General features: G+C 48.6%; 1 protein-coding gene across 7 annotated transcripts in view; it reads left to right on the top strand.

Moving 5' to 3' along the window:
* The window catches only part of SPOP (speckle type BTB/POZ protein), an 81502-nt gene extending 63672 nt beyond the window's left edge, over positions 1 to 17830 (top strand). For all 7 annotated transcript variants that reach the window (XM_075561655.1, XM_075561652.1, XM_075561656.1 and 4 more), the window contains 7 exons: positions 469 to 620; positions 747 to 874; positions 7466 to 7643; positions 12468 to 12523; positions 12947 to 13069; positions 15209 to 15351; positions 16551 to 17830. In XM_075561655.1, coding sequence (XP_075417770.1) covers positions 469 to 620; positions 747 to 874; positions 7466 to 7643; positions 12468 to 12523; positions 12947 to 13069; positions 15209 to 15351; positions 16551 to 16695 — 925 coding nt within the window. In that variant the 3' untranslated portion in view covers positions 16696 to 17830. The remainder of the gene's footprint in view (positions 1 to 468; positions 621 to 746; positions 875 to 7465; positions 7644 to 12467; positions 12524 to 12946; positions 13070 to 15208; positions 15352 to 16550) is intronic.
* Positions 17831 to 18057: the final 227 nt, after the last annotated feature.

Genomic DNA, 18057 nt, shown 5'->3' on the forward strand with positions numbered 1-18057 from the left:
GGCTGATGGGTTTAAACTGCTGACCTTGTGGTCAGCAGCCCAAAGGACTTCCAACTCCTCCAGAGCTCCCTTGTTTTGCCACAATCCCCACAGAATTAGGCTAGCCTTCTGTGACACTGAGGATGGGAGCATGTAGAGCAAAATGAGGTGGAATTTTAAAATAAGGGTAGTTTTAAACTGAAAGGAAAAAGAAGTGAGTGATTTGGGGGAGATTGTGAAGAAACCAAGAAATGATTTAAAGCATTCTAGAATGCCCCTTGAAGTTGGTGGTTCCCAAGTGTCATTGTACTGAATCATAATCTGCTGGTAGAAGGACTGGGATTTTTCTTAAACATCATTTCCTGTAGTGATTCTGGTGTTCCAATTCCATTCTGTCGTTCTCTCCCGTTACTTTTACCAGCCTGTAAAACATGAATGTTTTCAATATACATGTTTGTCGCCCCCCCCCCCTTTATTTATTTTGGGCAGGTGTTTGCGAGTCAACCCAAAAGGGCTAGATGAAGAAAGCAAAGACTACCTGTCACTTTACCTGTTGCTGGTCAGCTGTCCAAAGAGTGAAGTCCGGGCAAAATTCAAGTTCTCCATCCTGAACGCCAAGGGAGAAGAAACCAAAGCAATGGGTAACGGCTTGCCTTTCTGTTTGGCTCGTTGCTTTTACACCCAGCAACTTCCTGCGCTGTCAAGTTGTGGATTTCATCTGGTTTCTGAGTGTCCATAAATATGACTTTTTTTTTTCCCCACCCCAGAGAGTCAACGGGCATATAGATTTGTGCAAGGCAAAGATTGGGGATTCAAAAAATTCATCCGTAGAGATTTTCTCTTAGATGAGGCCAACGGGCTTCTCCCTGATGACAAGCTTACCCTCTTCTGTGAGGTGAGTCCTTTTACCCCGCTGTGAGACCAGCAATTCCCAGACCTGATGGGTATCAGTAGATTTAATTGTAACAGGGATAGAGAGCGAGGAAAATCCCCAAGTGGGGTTGTGCTGCACAAATGTTATTTATGTGACTGACTGAAACCGCCTCCTGATGTCAGGGTTGTCAGGCATCTCCGCTCTCTGCGTGTGCTGTCACGGGACGCACGAGTGTTGGGTTGCTGGGGTCAGGACTCTGGCTTTTTCACTGAGTGTTTTCAGGTAGCTTTTCTCAGGACTGCCAGCCTAAGCTGGAGAGAATGGCCAGCAACTAGATACATGTGTTTGTTCCTTAGACTTTCTGGCTCCTCCTTCTGTTTGAAGATGAAGTCCACGTGGGTCTGCTTGCGGATCACTTTCCTCTTCGGCTTTTTAAACTAGGGAGCACTCAGCAGGGATTGAGTGCCTGCTCAGTTGACTTCCGGAGTGGTGGTGAAAGAGGAACGTGAGAATCATTGTGTTTTGAGAGTCAAGATCCTGGTGAGTTTTATAAGCCACGGTTAGGTAGGGGGAGTCTTCCTCTCACTAAAGACCTAACGGCTTTTCCCAGGTTTGCAGGACAGACCCTGAAGTCCCTAAACAGATGGAGAGTTTGAAATGAGGATCTATTGATAATCATGTCCTGCTGCTACCAATATATTTGTAAGCATCCATCAGCTCACAGTGTAGTAATTGAATAGAATGCACCACCGGCTGGGACATTCGTGTGTGTTCTGGCTGGGGAACCACTTTCTGAAAAGCCCCACTGGTATGGCTAACCACTGCACTTGCAGGGAGAAGAATGCCGGCCAGTTTCCCAGCTACCCATCCAGGGTGCTCTGGGCAAACCCTAGGTTCACACAGTTTTTCTGACCCTTCCAAAGGCATGCCACCGCCTGGCAGCTGGGAAACTAGACCTTCGGAGCCTTGCTCTTCTGCAGAACAGGCCTGGCCAGCAGAGCTGACTTCTTTTCTGAGCCACAGCTCTTTGGCGACGTAGCTTATTAAAATAGCATCCCGAAGGCATAAAATGTGGTTTGCTTATTTTCAAATACTAAGTTTTGAAAGGGAAAAAATATTAAGATGAAATCATCTCTACCCAAGTGTTGCTGTTGTTTTCTATCTGATGAACTTAATATTTAAATTGCACATGAACTCCAGCTGGTCACAGATCATGCTCAGTTGCCCAGGTGAAGACAGGAGAAAAACCAGGCGGTTTATCGTGAGGTTAGCTCCTAGTGTAAATTAGCCTGGATCACCCGGTTTTACTCGTAACTGAGGGAGGTAGGTTTTGGTGGCACAGTCAGTTAAGCAGTAGGCTGCTAAGCACAAGGTTGCGGTTCAAGTCCACCAGTTGCTTTGCCATAGCAAAATGAGGCTGCATGCACCCACAAAGATGGAAAGTCTTGGAAATCTTATAAAGTTGCTCTGAGCTGAAATCACCTGGCTGGCATTAGGTTTGGTTGATGATCCTAAAAACCAAATCCTCATAGCGAGTTGGTTTCACCTCACAGTGGTCCTGTAATTATCAAAGAGACCAACGGAAAGTCTTAGAGATTGTAGAAAATGGCCTTTTCTTTTAGAAATAAAAGTTAGTCTTCAGATTGTTCTCTGAAGCAACTCTCCTCTAAATAGTGCTCCTCCCACCCCCACCCCCATCCCCCGTCTACGTATGGACTTGGGCAATGCCTTCACCCTCGTGGCAGCATGTTGGCATCTAAGTAGGTCCCTCTTTTTCTCCTATGCTTGCTCCCAAATCCATTCCAGCTGCTCTTACCCCTGCATTGACATTCTTGATTTGGAAACCAATTGGCTTGCCCCTCCCTTGGCAATCACTTCTCCCGTGGTTAAGTCCAAGGCCGGGTTCCAGCACGCTCTGCCTCCGCTTCCCCATATGAAACTCTCTCAGGAGAAGTCCTGTGGTTAAATTTAGATGTGCCTTACTGACTTAGAAGGGAAGTGAGATGACACTTTGGAAACGCGGAGCTGTCGAACAGGGAAACGTCTGCTGGGTTCTGCTGATGCCATCGGTTTCCACCATCAAACAGGTGTGCCATCTGCTCCCCTCACACTTCTCTGTCGGCCACAGGTGCTGAGCGCTGCTTCTCAGACTTGGGCCTGTGCCTAGTGAGACGCGTTCGGTTCCAAAGCTCTCTGTGGACCAAGTAGCATTCAGCACTGCAAGACGGCTGCGTGGGGGTGTGCACTGTATGTGTGGGTTTAAAATGTCTGCGGATCATCTAAGTTCTTAGCACTTTTCATAACCAGAGCATCCGTTGTCCTAGATCATCCCAATTCTGTCCCTCTGACCTGCTGTTTCCCTTCTCTCCAGGGCATATTTATAGACGGGCATATTGTAATTCATACTTACATTGTACGGACGATTGGTTCAGTTAGTAGTTTGTTACTGTTTAGAGGCTTCTGTGACACTGATGTCCCCACGTACCAGTTGAGGTGATGAACACCAGACCCCACTACCGCATTCCTGCCTCAGCCTTTGACTCGGGCATTTTGTAGCCTGTCCCGATGCAGTAAGCCTAGTTGCTTCTTGGATCGGTTGGTTGTTCATTTGCTTTGTTGTCCCAAAGGCCACAGGAGGGAGTAGCAAGGTGAAAGGCTGAGAATCACGCATTTGTGTGTTTGGGCTTTATTTTCAACGCTATGACCGATAACACATGTTTTAATGCAATTAGGTGGCAAACTGAAAATGCCAGGTGGGTGGTCTCGTGGGTGATGTGCTGCCCGGGGTCTTCTTGTAGCTCTCTCTGGCCGCATAACATGGCGTGCGTCTGCCTACTGGAAACCGTGGCAGTTTCCCCACTGATAGCGCTCATTTCACTTATTTGGAAGCATTTTCAAAGCATTCTCTGACTTGTCCCTTATCACAGTCCTCTGAGCTAGGTTAATTCTGTTCCCTTCATGTTCCAGGGGAGAGAAGCAGAGCCTGGGAAGGGCAGGTAATTCTTTCTAACACTGTGCAGCAAATGAGTGTCAGGGCCATGTCGACGCTCCCTTTTCCATCTGCGTCTACTGCTTTACACTAAGTGGAGCTGACTGCCTTTCACCCAAAGACGCGCGGGCACAGCCAAGTTCTCTTGATAGAGGGCATTTGCTTGGGTAATGGAAGCAGGAGATAGCAAGCAGGTTTAAAATACAGGTCTAATTTTCTCTCTAATCATTTGAACCATAGAAGATCTTCATGAAATGTTTGCCCTTCTTTTCCAAGTATTTACATTAAGCAAGCTGCGCTGAATGAGGAAGATGCATGCCGTCCCCTCCCTGCCTGCGTGTAGGCCTTTGACGGGGAGAAGAGTCTAAGGCCTGCCTCTCGATGAGGTGCTTACTGGCGGAATCTGGGAAATAGCCTGTGTCCCAGGCACTGGCCAGCTCTTCCTAAGCATCCCTCTCCTCACACAGCATGCCCTCTCCTCGCCTAGGGGTCTGAATTATTATCACATTTTAAATAAGTAGGAGTCTAATCATATTTTCTCATTTTTATTGGAATGATTTGGATATCTCATATTTGAACTGTATGAAATTGCCAATATTTGACTTATAAAAATGGCAATTTAATATGTTGCATTATGGTTACATAAAAGCATGATAATGTGAGTCTGCTACCCCACTCGAAGAATAACACATCACCAGTAGCTTGGACCTAACCTATAGACCTGCTTCTCTCCCACTCCTTTGATCTGCTCTCGCCCCGCCCAGACATGAATGGCTGTTCTGAATGTTCCGTGTCATTCCCATGCTTGCTGTCCGCATGCTGAAACAATACGCTCTTGACGTTTGCTTGGTTTCGAGCGTCATAAAAACCGGTGGCGATGTGCTTCCTTCACATTGTGGATATGGTGGATGTAATCATAGTTCAGTCTCTCAGTGCTGGGTTGGTCTGCTGTGTGACTGTGTCCAAGCTACTTACTCATCCCCTGTGAGCACCAGTTAGGCCTTGTTAACCTCTTCTGTCAGAGAGAGGGCCGCTGTACATAGTCTCTATGCAGGGTTAGGGTTTGCTCTGGACGGTCTTAGTTCTGCAGAAGTTAAAAATGTAGACATTTCGATTGCTTTTACTTTGGCTGTTTATGTTTAAGAAAAATGTGCAAGAATTAGCACAGTCTTTAGTCTTTAATAAAATGTTCTTTTTTTTTTTTTTTTTTTTCACAAAAAGGAATTGACTTAAAAGTGAGGCCCTCTTACAGCTTGAAATGTAAGGGGATATTCAGCCTTCCTGAGTCATCTTTGCACAGCCGTTATCAGATGGCATAAATGTCACAGCCACGTCCTCTCCGCCACTTCAGTTCTGAATGAGTCTCCCTAGTTAGCTTGATAGGCATGAAACTGTATCTTTCGTTTTTCTCAGAATGGCCTCATTGCAGCATTGCCAGTTACAGAGGAAAACAATTCCTTTCTAAGTGCAAAGTGTGGGCTCTGAAGACTGGGTTCTTGTAAATGCCATTTAAATTTTATTTTTAATTAAGCACGTTTAATGTTGGTAAGAGGTGCCAGACATCCAGAGCTCTGGAGACTTCCGGCATCTCTGGGTTACAGAACCAGCCTGGCTCAGACGGTGAAGGTGCGTTCTCCTTCCTGCTGTGTTCCTGTCTCTGCCGAGGGAGAGGCCTTGCCGTAGTGAGAGGAGGCACAGCCTGCCGGCTCTCCTCACCACTAGCACACTGCCGGCCGACTTGGGGCCTGTGGTAACCTGCATTGGACCGTGTGAAAGAAACCCAGCTCTGCTCTTGCCACTCTAGTAAATTGCCAGCAAGCACATTAATGATTTGGGCTCGTGTCAACTTGGTTGAAATCAAGCTGGGAACCCAGTGCAGACAACATTCGCCCTTCCCTCACAATACCATCCCAGGAAAGACTTGTCTTTTCCTATGAAGACATTGGATTTAATTTGTCTTTCCATTAAAAGAAAAAAAAACCCTCAATATTTTGAAGCTACAGCTGGAAACAGGCAACCTCCACCGTTGGTATTAAAGAAACCCCAAAACCAAACTCAAACTCACTGTCATCGAGTCAACACCAACTCATGGCGAGCCTACAGGACAGGGGAGCACTCCCTGCCTTTGTGGGCGTTCGAGGCGGCTAGCTTTTCACAGGAGCAGAACACCTTGTCTGTCTGCCTCGGGGCAGCTGGTGCTTTGGAACTTCTGACCTTTCGGTTAGCAGCCCAACCCCTCACCACGCTGCCCCCTGGCACTGGCATGATGTCACCGAAGGCAGAGTGTTAATAGGAGACAGTGGCTGTACCAAATCAGAGCTCTTCACCGGGGAGAGGGAGACTCTGGAGTGCTTTGTGCTGCGCCCAGCTTATCACTGCTACATCGGGCACTGATCAATGTGTTCTTAATGCTAGGCACATGCATAATTAATAAGCTCGGCTGTCTTTCACTGGGCAAGGCCATAATGACTAGTCTAAAACAAATGAATAAATGTCCTGACCTGGCGGTCGCAGCTCACTCCTGCACAGAATGCTGTTATTTGGATGGGGCATTCACTTTGCCTCTGGACTTAGGACTGTGTTTAGAATATGACTTGCATTTTGAAGGTTAAAAGGAATTTGGGTCATTTAGGATGTTCTTGCCCTGTCATTCTCATCTAACTTTTAAAAATAGCAAGAATGGGGAGCCAGTTCTTAAGCTTTGCAAGTTCTGCTTTGATATGAATAATTTTAACCTAATGCGATGTAGGAGTTGGAACCTGTCAGTGGTTGTAGGCGGAGGACTGGCCTGCGGGGTCGTAGCTTTAGTGCACAGTAACGTACATTCGTTTTATTATGGTGTGTATGATTTATAATCCATGTATTTGGCATCTTACTCAATTTCCCTGACTTATTGACTCACCTAGAAGTTACCTTGGTTTCATCTAGTCTGAAAAGCTAATTTAACTGGTTAAAAGACGCTGCTGCTGAAGCCATGGTGGGAGACTGGATTCCTCTCTCATCTGTCATCACTGCTCTGTTCTAAAGCTCCAGGTGCACGTCTAGCCACCGCCAGCCGTCTCGTGTGTCATTGTGACAGGTGACTGAATATAAGCGGTGTGGGATACCCACCCGTCGCTACTACAAGCAAGATCTGTCTGTCGTGCTGCTGGTGGCTTACTCAGTAGCATCCTGAGTGTGACACTAGCTGGAGGAGGTGACAGTTACGTGTCTGGCCCTGTAGAAACGGCTTTATTTTTATTTTTGCCTTCCAGGTCTAACTAAATGGTAGTGTCTTTAGAAATTTTTTGTCTTTAACCTTTTACTTGAGGCAGAATAAGGTAGCTACTTGACCTTTAACAATCGAACAATCATTTCGGTCCATTTTCCCCCCTTCGGCTGCTTTGCTCAGGTCTGGGGACAGGGGAGTTGGAGCAGAGACGAAGGTTTGTGGGAACTCCCTCTTCATGTGTCCTGATCAGTGTATCTTGGTATATGATTGAGATCAAGTGGGAATTAGAGAGTTTGACTGCCGTTCGGATGTGACTGTCCTGCAGCAGTGAAGTCGCAGTCCCCTCCGATCCTGTTGGAAAGAGAGTCCCTGGTAGCAATGGCATTGCTCGGTCTTTCTTTCTTTTCCACAGGTGAGTGTGGTGCAAGACTCGGTCAACATCTCTGGCCAGAACACCATGAATATGGTCAAAGTCCCCGAGTGCCGGTTGGCAGACGAGTTAGGAGGACTGTGGGAGAATTCCCGGTTCACAGACTGCTGTTTGTGTGTTGCTGGCCAGGAATTCCAGGCTCATAAAGCAATCTTAGCAGGTGGGTGTTTATTCGTGAGGAGCTGCCCATTTGGTGAAGCCGAAAAAACCAAGTGGCTGTGTAATCACCTTTTGAATAGCTTCAGCTTTTTTGAACTCAACTACAAAAATACCCCAGCTAAATATAGTGTGACGTTAGTTGTCTTAACCGAAAAAGACTGCTCTCCACTAAGACGGTAGTTCCGTTTCTCCGCTCTGTCATTTTGGACTAGACTGCCACGTCCCAGGAACGGCTGCTGGTGTTGTGGTCACGGGCCTGTGTGCCCAGAGAGAGGATGTCAGGAGCAAGGGTCTGGACGCTCATGAGGGCTCTGTAAAAAGTTCATGGGGAAAAATGAATTGAGGGTCGTGGAATTTTTCCATGAACTTTTTGAAGCCCTCGCCTCTGTCAGACTCCACAGAGCTGTAGGCGGACAATTCATAGCAGTCTGGATTCAGGACCGGCCCACAGCCCTGAGTCCCAGCCCGCTGTGATATGACGTCCCAGAAGAATGAGAATGTGGCCACTGACACGGAGTAGCATCAGGTCTTCTTCTAGTCCAGGAAGACTGGCTCAGAGGAGAGGACTGACCTCCAGAAGGAAGGCTAGGAGCCAGCCACCAACTCTGTCCGGAGTATAGAAAGTCTTAGGAGGAGACTCCGTAAGCCCTTAGGACAACAAAGCTCAGCATTGTCATTACACACACACACACACACACACACACACACACACACACACACACACACACGGCAAGCCGCAGTCTTGCCTACTCTCGCCGTCTCACTGTGCTCTCTCCCTCCTGTGTAATGTAAGGACTCGCTGGCCCCCGAGCTGTCACTTCACCTTTCTGTAGAGAGACAGTCGGCTCCCTTTCTTGTTTTCTACAGTTCATGTTTCGGACCTTTTCCACTGTCCTTTAGCTCCCCGTCTCTAACTCCTAAGAGATGACCTTGCCCACCACTTCCAAGAGAAAATAGAGGCCCTTCTCCTGAGCGCCATCTTGCCTTTCACGTCCCGGCATGTCCTTCCTTGTGCCCCAAGCAGACGGTTTGTTTCTCTACTTTTGGTGCATAGCGCATCCCGCCTTCTCCGTAACCTTGCCCTCCCACTTCTGTAAACCTTTGTACATCTCTCTCACAGTGCCTCTTCACCTCAGCGTGTAAGCAGGCTCAGACTTCTCCTTCTAGTTCTTCCTTTTTCTTTCAGAGCTAAGTTTTCTTGAGTTAGCTGTCCCTCCCTCCTTCCCCCCATGCCCGCAGCTCACCTTCACACCATTAAGGCACTTCCCCAGCGCTGTAGGCCCTAAACACGAAGACCAGCAGCCTCTTAAACCCACTGCCATCGATTCAGTGCCGACCATAGCAACCCGACAGGACAGCAGAGAACTGCCCGTGTGGCTTTCTGAGACTAGCACTCTGCAGGAGCAGCAGCCTCCTCTTGCTCCCTCAGTGCCCCTGGTGGTTTCACACTGCTGATCTTGTGGTTAGCAAGCCAGCGTGTAGCCCCTGCACCACCACGGCTCCTCCTGGCACCTGCTGGTCCCAATATTTGAGGGTCTGTAGCGGGTCTCTGTGAGTCAGCATCAGCTGGATGGCAGCGAGTTTTCTTTTGTCTTGAGTGTGTTACCCACTGGTTGTAACTACAAGGTTAGCAGTTCAAAATCACCAGCTGCTCTGAGGGAGAAGATGAGGCTTTCTTCTCCTGTAAAGAGTTACAGTCTCCTGGGGCGAAACACTAAGGGCGTGCAACAGAGCAGCAAGGGGAGCAAAGCAATGAAGTCCCTGGGGAATACCAAACATAGACTTTGGGGCCAGGGCGTGGCACCCCAACAGACTTGACTGGTAAACACTCCTAAAGGTCAACAAACAGACCTGGAGCTATTTATAGACTTTTCTTTTTTTGTCCTTAAAATTTTTTTTCTTTCTTTTGTTTCCCTTTGCCTTGTTTTAGTGCTTATTATTGTGTCTGTCTAAATAAGATAGACAGGATGAACAATCCAGAGGAGAAAACAGCAGGACTGATGGTTCAGGGGTGGGGGCGGTTGGTAAGGAAGTGGGGGTGTCAACAAACCCAGGGACAGGGGAACAACAAGTGATCTAAAATTGGTAGTAAGGGCGTAGGATGCCTGGTGGGGTTTAATTAAGGGCAGTGTAGCTGAGAGGAATTACTGAAACCTGCATGAACACCAAACATGATAGTGGGACAAGAGGAAAGTAAAAAGAAATAAAGGAAAGAACTAGGAGGCAAAGGACATTTATAGAGGTCTAAATACAGGCATGCACATATATAAATATATTTATATATAACGATAAGGAAATAGATCTATGTATCCATATATTTATATGTTAAGTATTAAGGTAGTAGACAGACATTGGGCCTCTACTCAAGTACTCCCTCAACACAAGAACACTTTGTTCTAATAACCCGGCATTCTGGGATGCTCACCTTCCCAACATGATTACTAAAGGCAAAATGGGTGCATAAGCAAATGTGGTGAAGAAAGCTGAAGGTGCCTGGCTATCAAAAGATACAGCGTCTGGGGTCTTAAAGACTTGAAGATAAACAAACGACCATCTAGCTGAGAAGCAACAAAGCCCACATGGAAGAAGCACACCAGCCTATGTGATCATGAGATGTTGATGGGATCAGATATCAGGCATCAAAGACACAGAGCAAAAAATCATATCCGTGTGAATTATGGGGAGTGTGGAGTGGAGACCCAAAGCCCATTTGTAGACAGTTGGACATCCCCTTACAGAAGGGTCACAAGGAAGAGACAAGCCAGCCAGGGTGCCAGGGTGCAGAATAGCACCGATAGAACACAATTTTCCTCTACTTCTTTAATGCTTTCCCCCTCCCCCCGCCACTATAATGACCCCAGTTCTACCTTACAAATCCAGGTAGACCAGAGGATGTACAGTGGTACAGATAAGAGCTGGAAACACAGGGAATCCAGGAGAGAGAAACCGCTCGTGACCAGTAATGAGTGTAGCGATACCAGGCAGGGGAAGGGAAAGGTGGGGGGGGGGGGGGGGAAGAGGGAACCAATCATAATGATCTACATATAACCTCCTCCCAGGGGGATGCACATTGGAAAAGTGGGTGAAAGGAGACAATGGTCAGTGTAAGACATGAAAAAAGTTGATAAATTATCAAGGGTTCCTGAGGGAGGCAGGAAGGGGGAATTAGAATACGAAGGGCTCAGGTAGAAAGCAAATGTTTTGAGAATGATGGCAAACAAATGTACAAATGTGCTTGACACGGTGGATGTATGGATTGTGATAAGAGTTATGTACTCCCCCAATAAAATGATCTTTAAAATAAATAAAAACTAAAAGAAAAGTTTAAAAAATGATGGTGGCAACTTATGTATAAATGTGCTTGACACAATGGATGGATATAGGGATTGTGATAAGAGTTGTACGAGCCCCCAATTAAATGATTTGAAGAAAAAGAAGAATTAACAGGCTCAGAGACCCACAGGTGCAGTTCTACACTTTGTCCTGTAGGGTCGCTTGGAGGTGGAATCGACTCGGTGGTCCTGAGTGAGGACAACTAACTCTTGTTAGTTGACTCCTCTCTCTTGTTTTGGGGACTCCTTTTTACTTTATCCAGCCCCTTAAATGTTGCTGCTCCCTAAAGCTTTGCTTGCTTTCTCTTAGCACGCTGCATAGTCTCCCTCGGGATTTCATTCCCACAGTGTTGGTTCCGATCTATCACCAATGACCCCCTAAGACATACTAGTTGCTTTGAATCTTTCATCTTTATTTAAAGTCCTAGCCTCTAGGCTTGAGCTTCTGTTGTATATTTATTGTCTCTGCTACAGATTCCAGTATAGAGGTTTCGAGGGTTAAGTGAGATGCCCTGGAATACATGGTTAGAAGATGGCAAAGTTAAAATAGCCCCAAAAAAACCAATGGGCTCTGATCCTTACTTCATACTCCATCTGTTCCTCCACTCTTAAGTAGAGGCCCACAGCCTCAACTCCCAGCCAAGCCTTTGCTGTATTGGACAATGGGAAATACTAGTTTTTTGGACAATGGGAAATACTAGGTTTTTTTCTTCCATAGTTAAAATTGAGCATATCTTTTTCTCAGAGTGTTCATTAGGTTAAAATGGACATGTTTTAAAGGAGCCGTGTTTCTCAATCTTTTTCATTACCATCCCTCAATGGAGGAAATGAAATTTAAGTTCTCCCTAGTGGGGGACATTAAATGGGAAGGAATACGATTTTGTTAGGTAGGATTGAGCTTTGGAAGGTCACAAACCACTGTAGGATCTTCTTTCCTCCCCTTGGGGGATGGATGATGCTACTCATGCTGAGAACAATGGACCACCTTCATTGGTTAAGGAAGCCTGCACTTTATCTAGACAGCACATGCCCCTGAACCCAGTCTTGAGCTCCTGGTGGGTGGTCCAGTCCTTGGAAGTGGAGAAAGTATGGTGTCAATGATCCAGGAATATGCCCAGGTAGTAGGACACCCTGCTCCCATTTAAGCCCCTCCATCTACCCAGGGGACACAGAACTGACATTCATTGTAGCTGGTTTCTTTAAAAGAGGAATGGCTGAAACAGTCCATAGAAAATACTTATTTATTTATTGGTTGGTGTTTGAAAGTGGAGCGTGCTTGCTTTCCCGTTAAGCACTATGACTGTTCATGTGCTGGTGGTAAAAGGAGAAAGGACTTGTGTAATTGTGGTGGAGATCTGAAGGGTGAGGCCCTTACTCTCTGTAGCAGGAGGGCAGGGGGAAGTTACCGCTTCCTCCTCACATCCAGCTGTGGAAAAACCAAGAGATTCCAGTGGAATAACTGGATCTGTTTCTGTTCTCCTTTCTTTTTCTAGCTCGCTCTCCGGTTTTTAGCGCCATGTTTGAACATGAAATGGAGGAGAGCAAAAAGGTATGCCGTGGGGTTGGAGTCACGTTCCTGTTAGCCGGGTCACTTGCCTGTGGGCCAGCATGGCAGCAGCGTTCTTTCCCCGCTTCTCCTTTTCTCCGTGTGTTATTAAGATGGAGCACAGTGCCCTGACAGATCCCTGCTGGGAGCAGTGAGAGGGCACCGGGGTGAACTGGAGGTCACGTGGCCACACTTAATCCCCAGGCCAGTCTTCCTGGCCGTTTTGGGTAATGGCATCAGACATGGGTGTCACCCAGTCAGTTCAGGGAGAGAAAGGCTCGGCGTCAGAGGCACGGCTGCTTCGCAGTGGTACTGCTGGCAGGGAAGGCTGGTATCACCAAACAGGGCCCAGAGAAATGCCAGGTCAGGAAAGCAGTGGAGGGATTTTGTCTGGAATATTTCTCATTTTCCATTTTCCTGGTGTAGAATCGGGTTGAAATCAATGATGTGGAGCCTGAAGTTTTTAAGGAAATGATGTGCTTCATTTATACGGGGAAGGCTCCGAATCTTGACAAAATGGCTGATGATTTGCTGGCAGCTGCTGACAAGGTGAGATAAGAATTAAAAAAACATTTGTGGGGCTAGAGGTTCATGTTCCCTGTTGATTTGGGGACCCCTGGGCCTTGATGTCTGTCGCCTGTGCGTCAGAAGAGAATATGGCCACTTTGGCTAGGGCAGGCCTGACCTGTCCTTGCTGTCAGCTCTCCTGTGTTCAGCAGTGCCCTGCTGTGGGAAGTAAGTTCTGGGGTCACCCTCTCTGTGGGAGCGGAGGATCTTCCCCATCTCAAATTTAAGTACAGTGAGACTAGAGATTCAGGTACCGATAGCATTTGTATCGCGCTCATCATTTATGAAAGTTTTTGAGGCCATTTTCTCGTTTAAACTTCTGTAAATAAAAGGGTAACATCTTGCCCATTGTCCTGGCTGCGTTTTCAACATTGGCTGAAGTAGCTGTTGCAACGTAAACTTTGTTTCTTCACAAGTATGAGATGATTAATTAGTAGCTTTGGGGGCTGAGAGGAGAGGAGAGAGATACAAGAACTGTAAACGTATACTTTGTGAGACATTTCCATTTCAGAGGCTAAAGTGTGGAAATGCACACGGGGCCCTAGCACCAAGGAAAGGAGCTGTCTACATAAGCCAGTGAGCCAGTGTTTCCTAATGTAAGGTTAGGGACCACGTGGTGTGACGCTGCGGGGAAGCTTTGTGAATCCGGCAGTGCTTTACATCTCTGGATGAAAAGTAACCACGACAAATTCCATTCAGAGTTTCTCATCAGACAGCCTTTGCTCCAAGCCGGTGTGGAAACAGCTCTACCTGTACACCTCCTTGTGAGCTTTAGGGAAACAGCAAGAGCTCTTTCACGGAAAGATCTAAACATCCAGAACTTACTCAAGAGGCTGGAACAGCTTCTTCTGAGCGTTTCCAGTCTCCCGGGGACACGTGTAATTAGACCAAAAACAAAGCAAAACACGTTGGTCGGGCCTGGGAGACACAATTTCAATCTCTCGGGTAAGTACTGCCATTAGGCAGGTTTTTCAGAAGCATAATTAAGAAAAAACTTTATCCCCAAGGGACAAGAGTGGCTACTTTTGTGTGATTATGCAGCAGGGCCGGCAGGTCATCAGACAGGCCTTTTCAGGAGTAGCCTGTGCAGTGCTGTGTCAGGCCCAGCCATCGCCCAGCCTTTCTCAGCAAGCCCGGCAGCCGGTTCCCCTTGCTTGTCCAGTGCCATCGTTCCTCTTTTCCATGGAAACGGTTTTCCAGTTCCTCAAACGTAAACAATTAAAGCCGCACCAAGCCCAATAAACCTCCTCTTCAGCTGCAGGAGACCCGAGTGCCAACAGACATGCCTCCTCACCCAGAATTCATAAAGATGAAATTGTCCTGGGTTGATTGTCCGGGTTCAGCCTGGGGGCGGTATTGTGTCATGGCGTTCTGAGACCCTCTGTGGGTCCCCTGTGAGCGGACTCGTGACATTTTATTTGGCGTGCTTCTTCCTCCTCCCAATCCCCGGAGTTCCTGGGTAGATTCATCATCTCATAACAGCCAGCAAGTAATGCCACTGGCTCGAGACCAGTTCACTGGCTCAAGTGTGCCCAGGCCGTTCCTCTCCTAAACATCGAGACCCCTGTGCTTAGGAAAGAGGACGTTTTTGAAGGAAAACTGGACTGGCGTGTCTGCTCCTTTGTCCGTGTGCCCCGAGACTCTTAGCCTCAGCCCCAGTAAAACAGGGCTCTGTTTGTCCTCCTCTGTTTAAAAGGGGGCATTCGGCTGGCCCTTGTTCAGGAACAACGAATGGTGGAGATGCTGGTGAAAGTCACCACGGGGCTCTTTGTCACAGCCCAGTGGACCGCTTGGAATGCCCTGCTGGGCGAGTGACAGTGCTTAAGTGGAAAGGGTTGAAATAAGAACTGCTTCACCCTAGTCTGCCGAAGTGGCAAGTGTAGCCCTCCCGTTGACTTCACGGGAGGAGGGGGCGATGGCGGAGTAAACACTGGCATCCCAGTCTGGGTAGGAGTCCGTTTAGCTGTCTTCGTTCTCAAGTTCAGCACCTAGACTTCAGATCTGGGGCTGTTTCATAGTGCGTGGCCCTGCCTCTGCGCGCAGTGGTTGGGTTTGTGGTAGTGCTTGCACCGCTGGGCACAGCTTGGGCAGCACTCAGCCCGGTCCGCTTGTGTTTTCCAGTACGCCCTGGAGCGCCTAAAGGTCATGTGTGAGGACGCCCTCTGCAGTAACCTCTCCGTGGAGAACGCGGCAGAGATCCTCATCCTGGCTGACCTCCACAGCGCAGACCAGCTGAAAACTCAGGCAGTGGATTTCATCAACTAGTGAGTTGGCCTCTTCAAAGTTTCTTTTTCTCTCAGGATGGTGGCAGTAACGAAAGAAGTGAGAAAAACTTTGAATTAGTCGCTTCATTAACCTTTGGGTAGGAAATGGAGAGTCTATGCTTCCCTTCAGCTTGATCGTGTAGAAAATGTTTTGCGTTCATAGGTCAATCCCCGTGTTGAGCAAATCCCCGTGTTCCACTTCCCTGTGGCGTTCACAGTGATGACAGTGTGGACTGCCTCCCCAAGTGAGAGTCACGCCACGCGCACGGAGCGCATCTAAACGGGGCCAGAGAAAAGCGAGTATATACATGACCTTGTTAAGCACGCTGCTGAGAAAGACGTGTGTCTTCTAATGGACCCACTCCTTCATCCTGAGCGACAGTTCGGCCCCGTTACTTTCTGGGATCATTTGAATGGGCCATGAGAGTGCGCTAAGGACCCATCCCAGGCGCCCAGTGGGGCTGGTTCTCCACCTGGCCGGACGGGGAACGTGCTGTACTAGGGCCGGGAAACCCCAGGGAGAGAAGCTGGGCCTTGGGAAGCCCTCACAGCACAGAGCTGGAGGACACAGAAATGAGACTTTGCCAAGGTCGGTGACCGAGCAGCCTCCAACACGGAAAATCTCAGAGACAGGAACTCAGGAAGGGCTGTAAGGCAGGAAGCAGGCCCGGGGAGGGGTAGGGTGGGGCAGGGCTGCAGGGAGCACTGCGGGTTCTGTAGTGTGCTTGCTGGGCGCCGGGCACGTGCCCGGTGCGTTTCAGGCGTTAACTATCCAAGGCAGCGGAGCTGTGAGCCCCTCTTTTTTGATCACTAAATCAGCCCAGGCTGTGATGTGCTCTGGGCTTCTCAACTCAGAAGTGCCAAAGCCAGATGGACGCCCAGAGCTGTCGAAAAGGCTTCAGCTCTTTCTCTTTATTGGCATCTGCGGCGGAGAGCAAAGCCTGACAATGATGACCATGCCCAGGGAAGCCTGACCCCCTTTCATGCTTGAGAGCAGCTCAGAGCCCCAGCTCTCGGAGTCCCAGCAGCCACAGCCCAGTCATCTGCACACAGCCTAACAAGCCTGCTCTCACGCATGCCATGGGTTCTGTCTGCGTGTCTCTGCACAGACACCGGGCTTTGATTGGGCTGTCTGGGTAGCTGTCTGGCCCGCCATGTCCTTGCTCCCTTTGTAACCCATCTCTCCACATTTCTCCTAGTCATGCTTCGGATGTCTTGGAGACCTCTGGGTGGAAGTCCATGGTGGTGTCGCATCCCCACTTGGTGGCCGAGGCATACCGCTCTCTGGCTTCGGCACAGTGCCCCTTTCTGGGGCCCCCTCGCAAGCGCCTGAAGCAGTCTTAAGATCCTGCCTGTCGTAGGACTCCACTTACTTTCCCGAGACAGCAGCCATCGCTGCCGCACTGACCACCGGGTAGCCCGCGCCGTCCGTGGAGCTTTCACCCTCTCGTGGGGGGAGGACCGCACCGTGGCTCCAGACTTTTAAAACAGCACTCAATAACTTGGGGAGCGGGGGGGAGGGAAGGACCCGGGACCGGGGCTGTTCAACCTAATGAAAAACCCTGTCGCTGTGTCCCTGTGTTCCCTGTGGCCTGGCCGAGGTTGTTACTGTGGGGACCCAGTGTCAGCACTGGCCCGAGGACGTCCCAGCGGTGGCACTTTGGAGAAGCCTGTCTGCATCTGACTGAGCAGGACAAATCTTCAGGTGCCTGGAGCGAAAAGGGAAAAAATAACAAGGAAGGAGAAAGAAAGAAAGGACGGACGGACATGCAGGTTTAAGAGGAGAGAACAGAAAAGGGAAGAAGAAAGGAGTTTTGCAGAGTTTCCCAAAAATCCACTTGGGAAAGGACTCCGTAGTGTTTGTGTTGAGAGAAGCACGTTTGAGCCCTTCCAGCTGCGTGCCACGCGGACGTGTGGGCAGACTCCGCGCGGCCGCACGACGCTCCGAGAGCTCCCGTGTTGTTGGCTCTTACTGTCTGCAAGAAGGGCAGAGGCCCTCTCTCCCTCTTATGAACAGGGACAGGGAAGGCAGTGGGGAGGAGGCTGCGCGATCAGGAAGATGATGTTTCGATGGGGAGGCTTTTGCAAACGTCTCTATCGGTCATGAAAACTGGAAAAAATGTTCATCCAGACTTCAGACTGACTGGACAAGAACTTCAGTTCTCGGTTTTTAGACACTGTGGGAAATGTTTTATTTCTCCTCCTTCCCCCACCTTTTTTTCTAAGAAAACCCCAAAAAACACAGCAAAAAATCCCCACCCCAAATAAAACAAGAAGACAAAAGGAAAGGAGATTTTTTTCTCTCATGAATGCTGTTTGACAGACCCCAGCCCAGATTGCTCAGCTCTTTGTACCTGACCTGCTGCCTGCAGAGGAGCCAGGCCTGGCCCCTTCTCATCGGCCCCTCTTCCTGCAGGGGAGAACTTCCAAATGTTGGATTTTTTTTCTTTTTGAAAATATAAATAATTACTATTTTGTACTGTGTAGTGTCTCTGGTCTTTATTTCGTTGACCTGGCTTGTCTCTTTGGTCTGAGTTCCTCGGCAATTGGCGTCTGGAGCCGAGTTTGAGTTTGGGCTTGCAGGGAAGGTGTGTGAAGTCCAGGCAGACGGAATCCAGCGAGGCTCCTTTGTGAGGGGCTTTGTGGTCTCTCGCCCTCCTTCTCGAGTGGCGCACGCCTGTCACTGTCCTCCTCTTTGGAGACAAG

This window comes from Tenrec ecaudatus, chromosome 10, assembly GCF_050624435.1.
Source record: "Tenrec ecaudatus isolate mTenEca1 chromosome 10, mTenEca1.hap1, whole genome shotgun sequence".
In the NCBI taxonomy this organism is placed as follows: domain Eukaryota; kingdom Metazoa; phylum Chordata; class Mammalia; order Afrosoricida; family Tenrecidae; genus Tenrec; species Tenrec ecaudatus.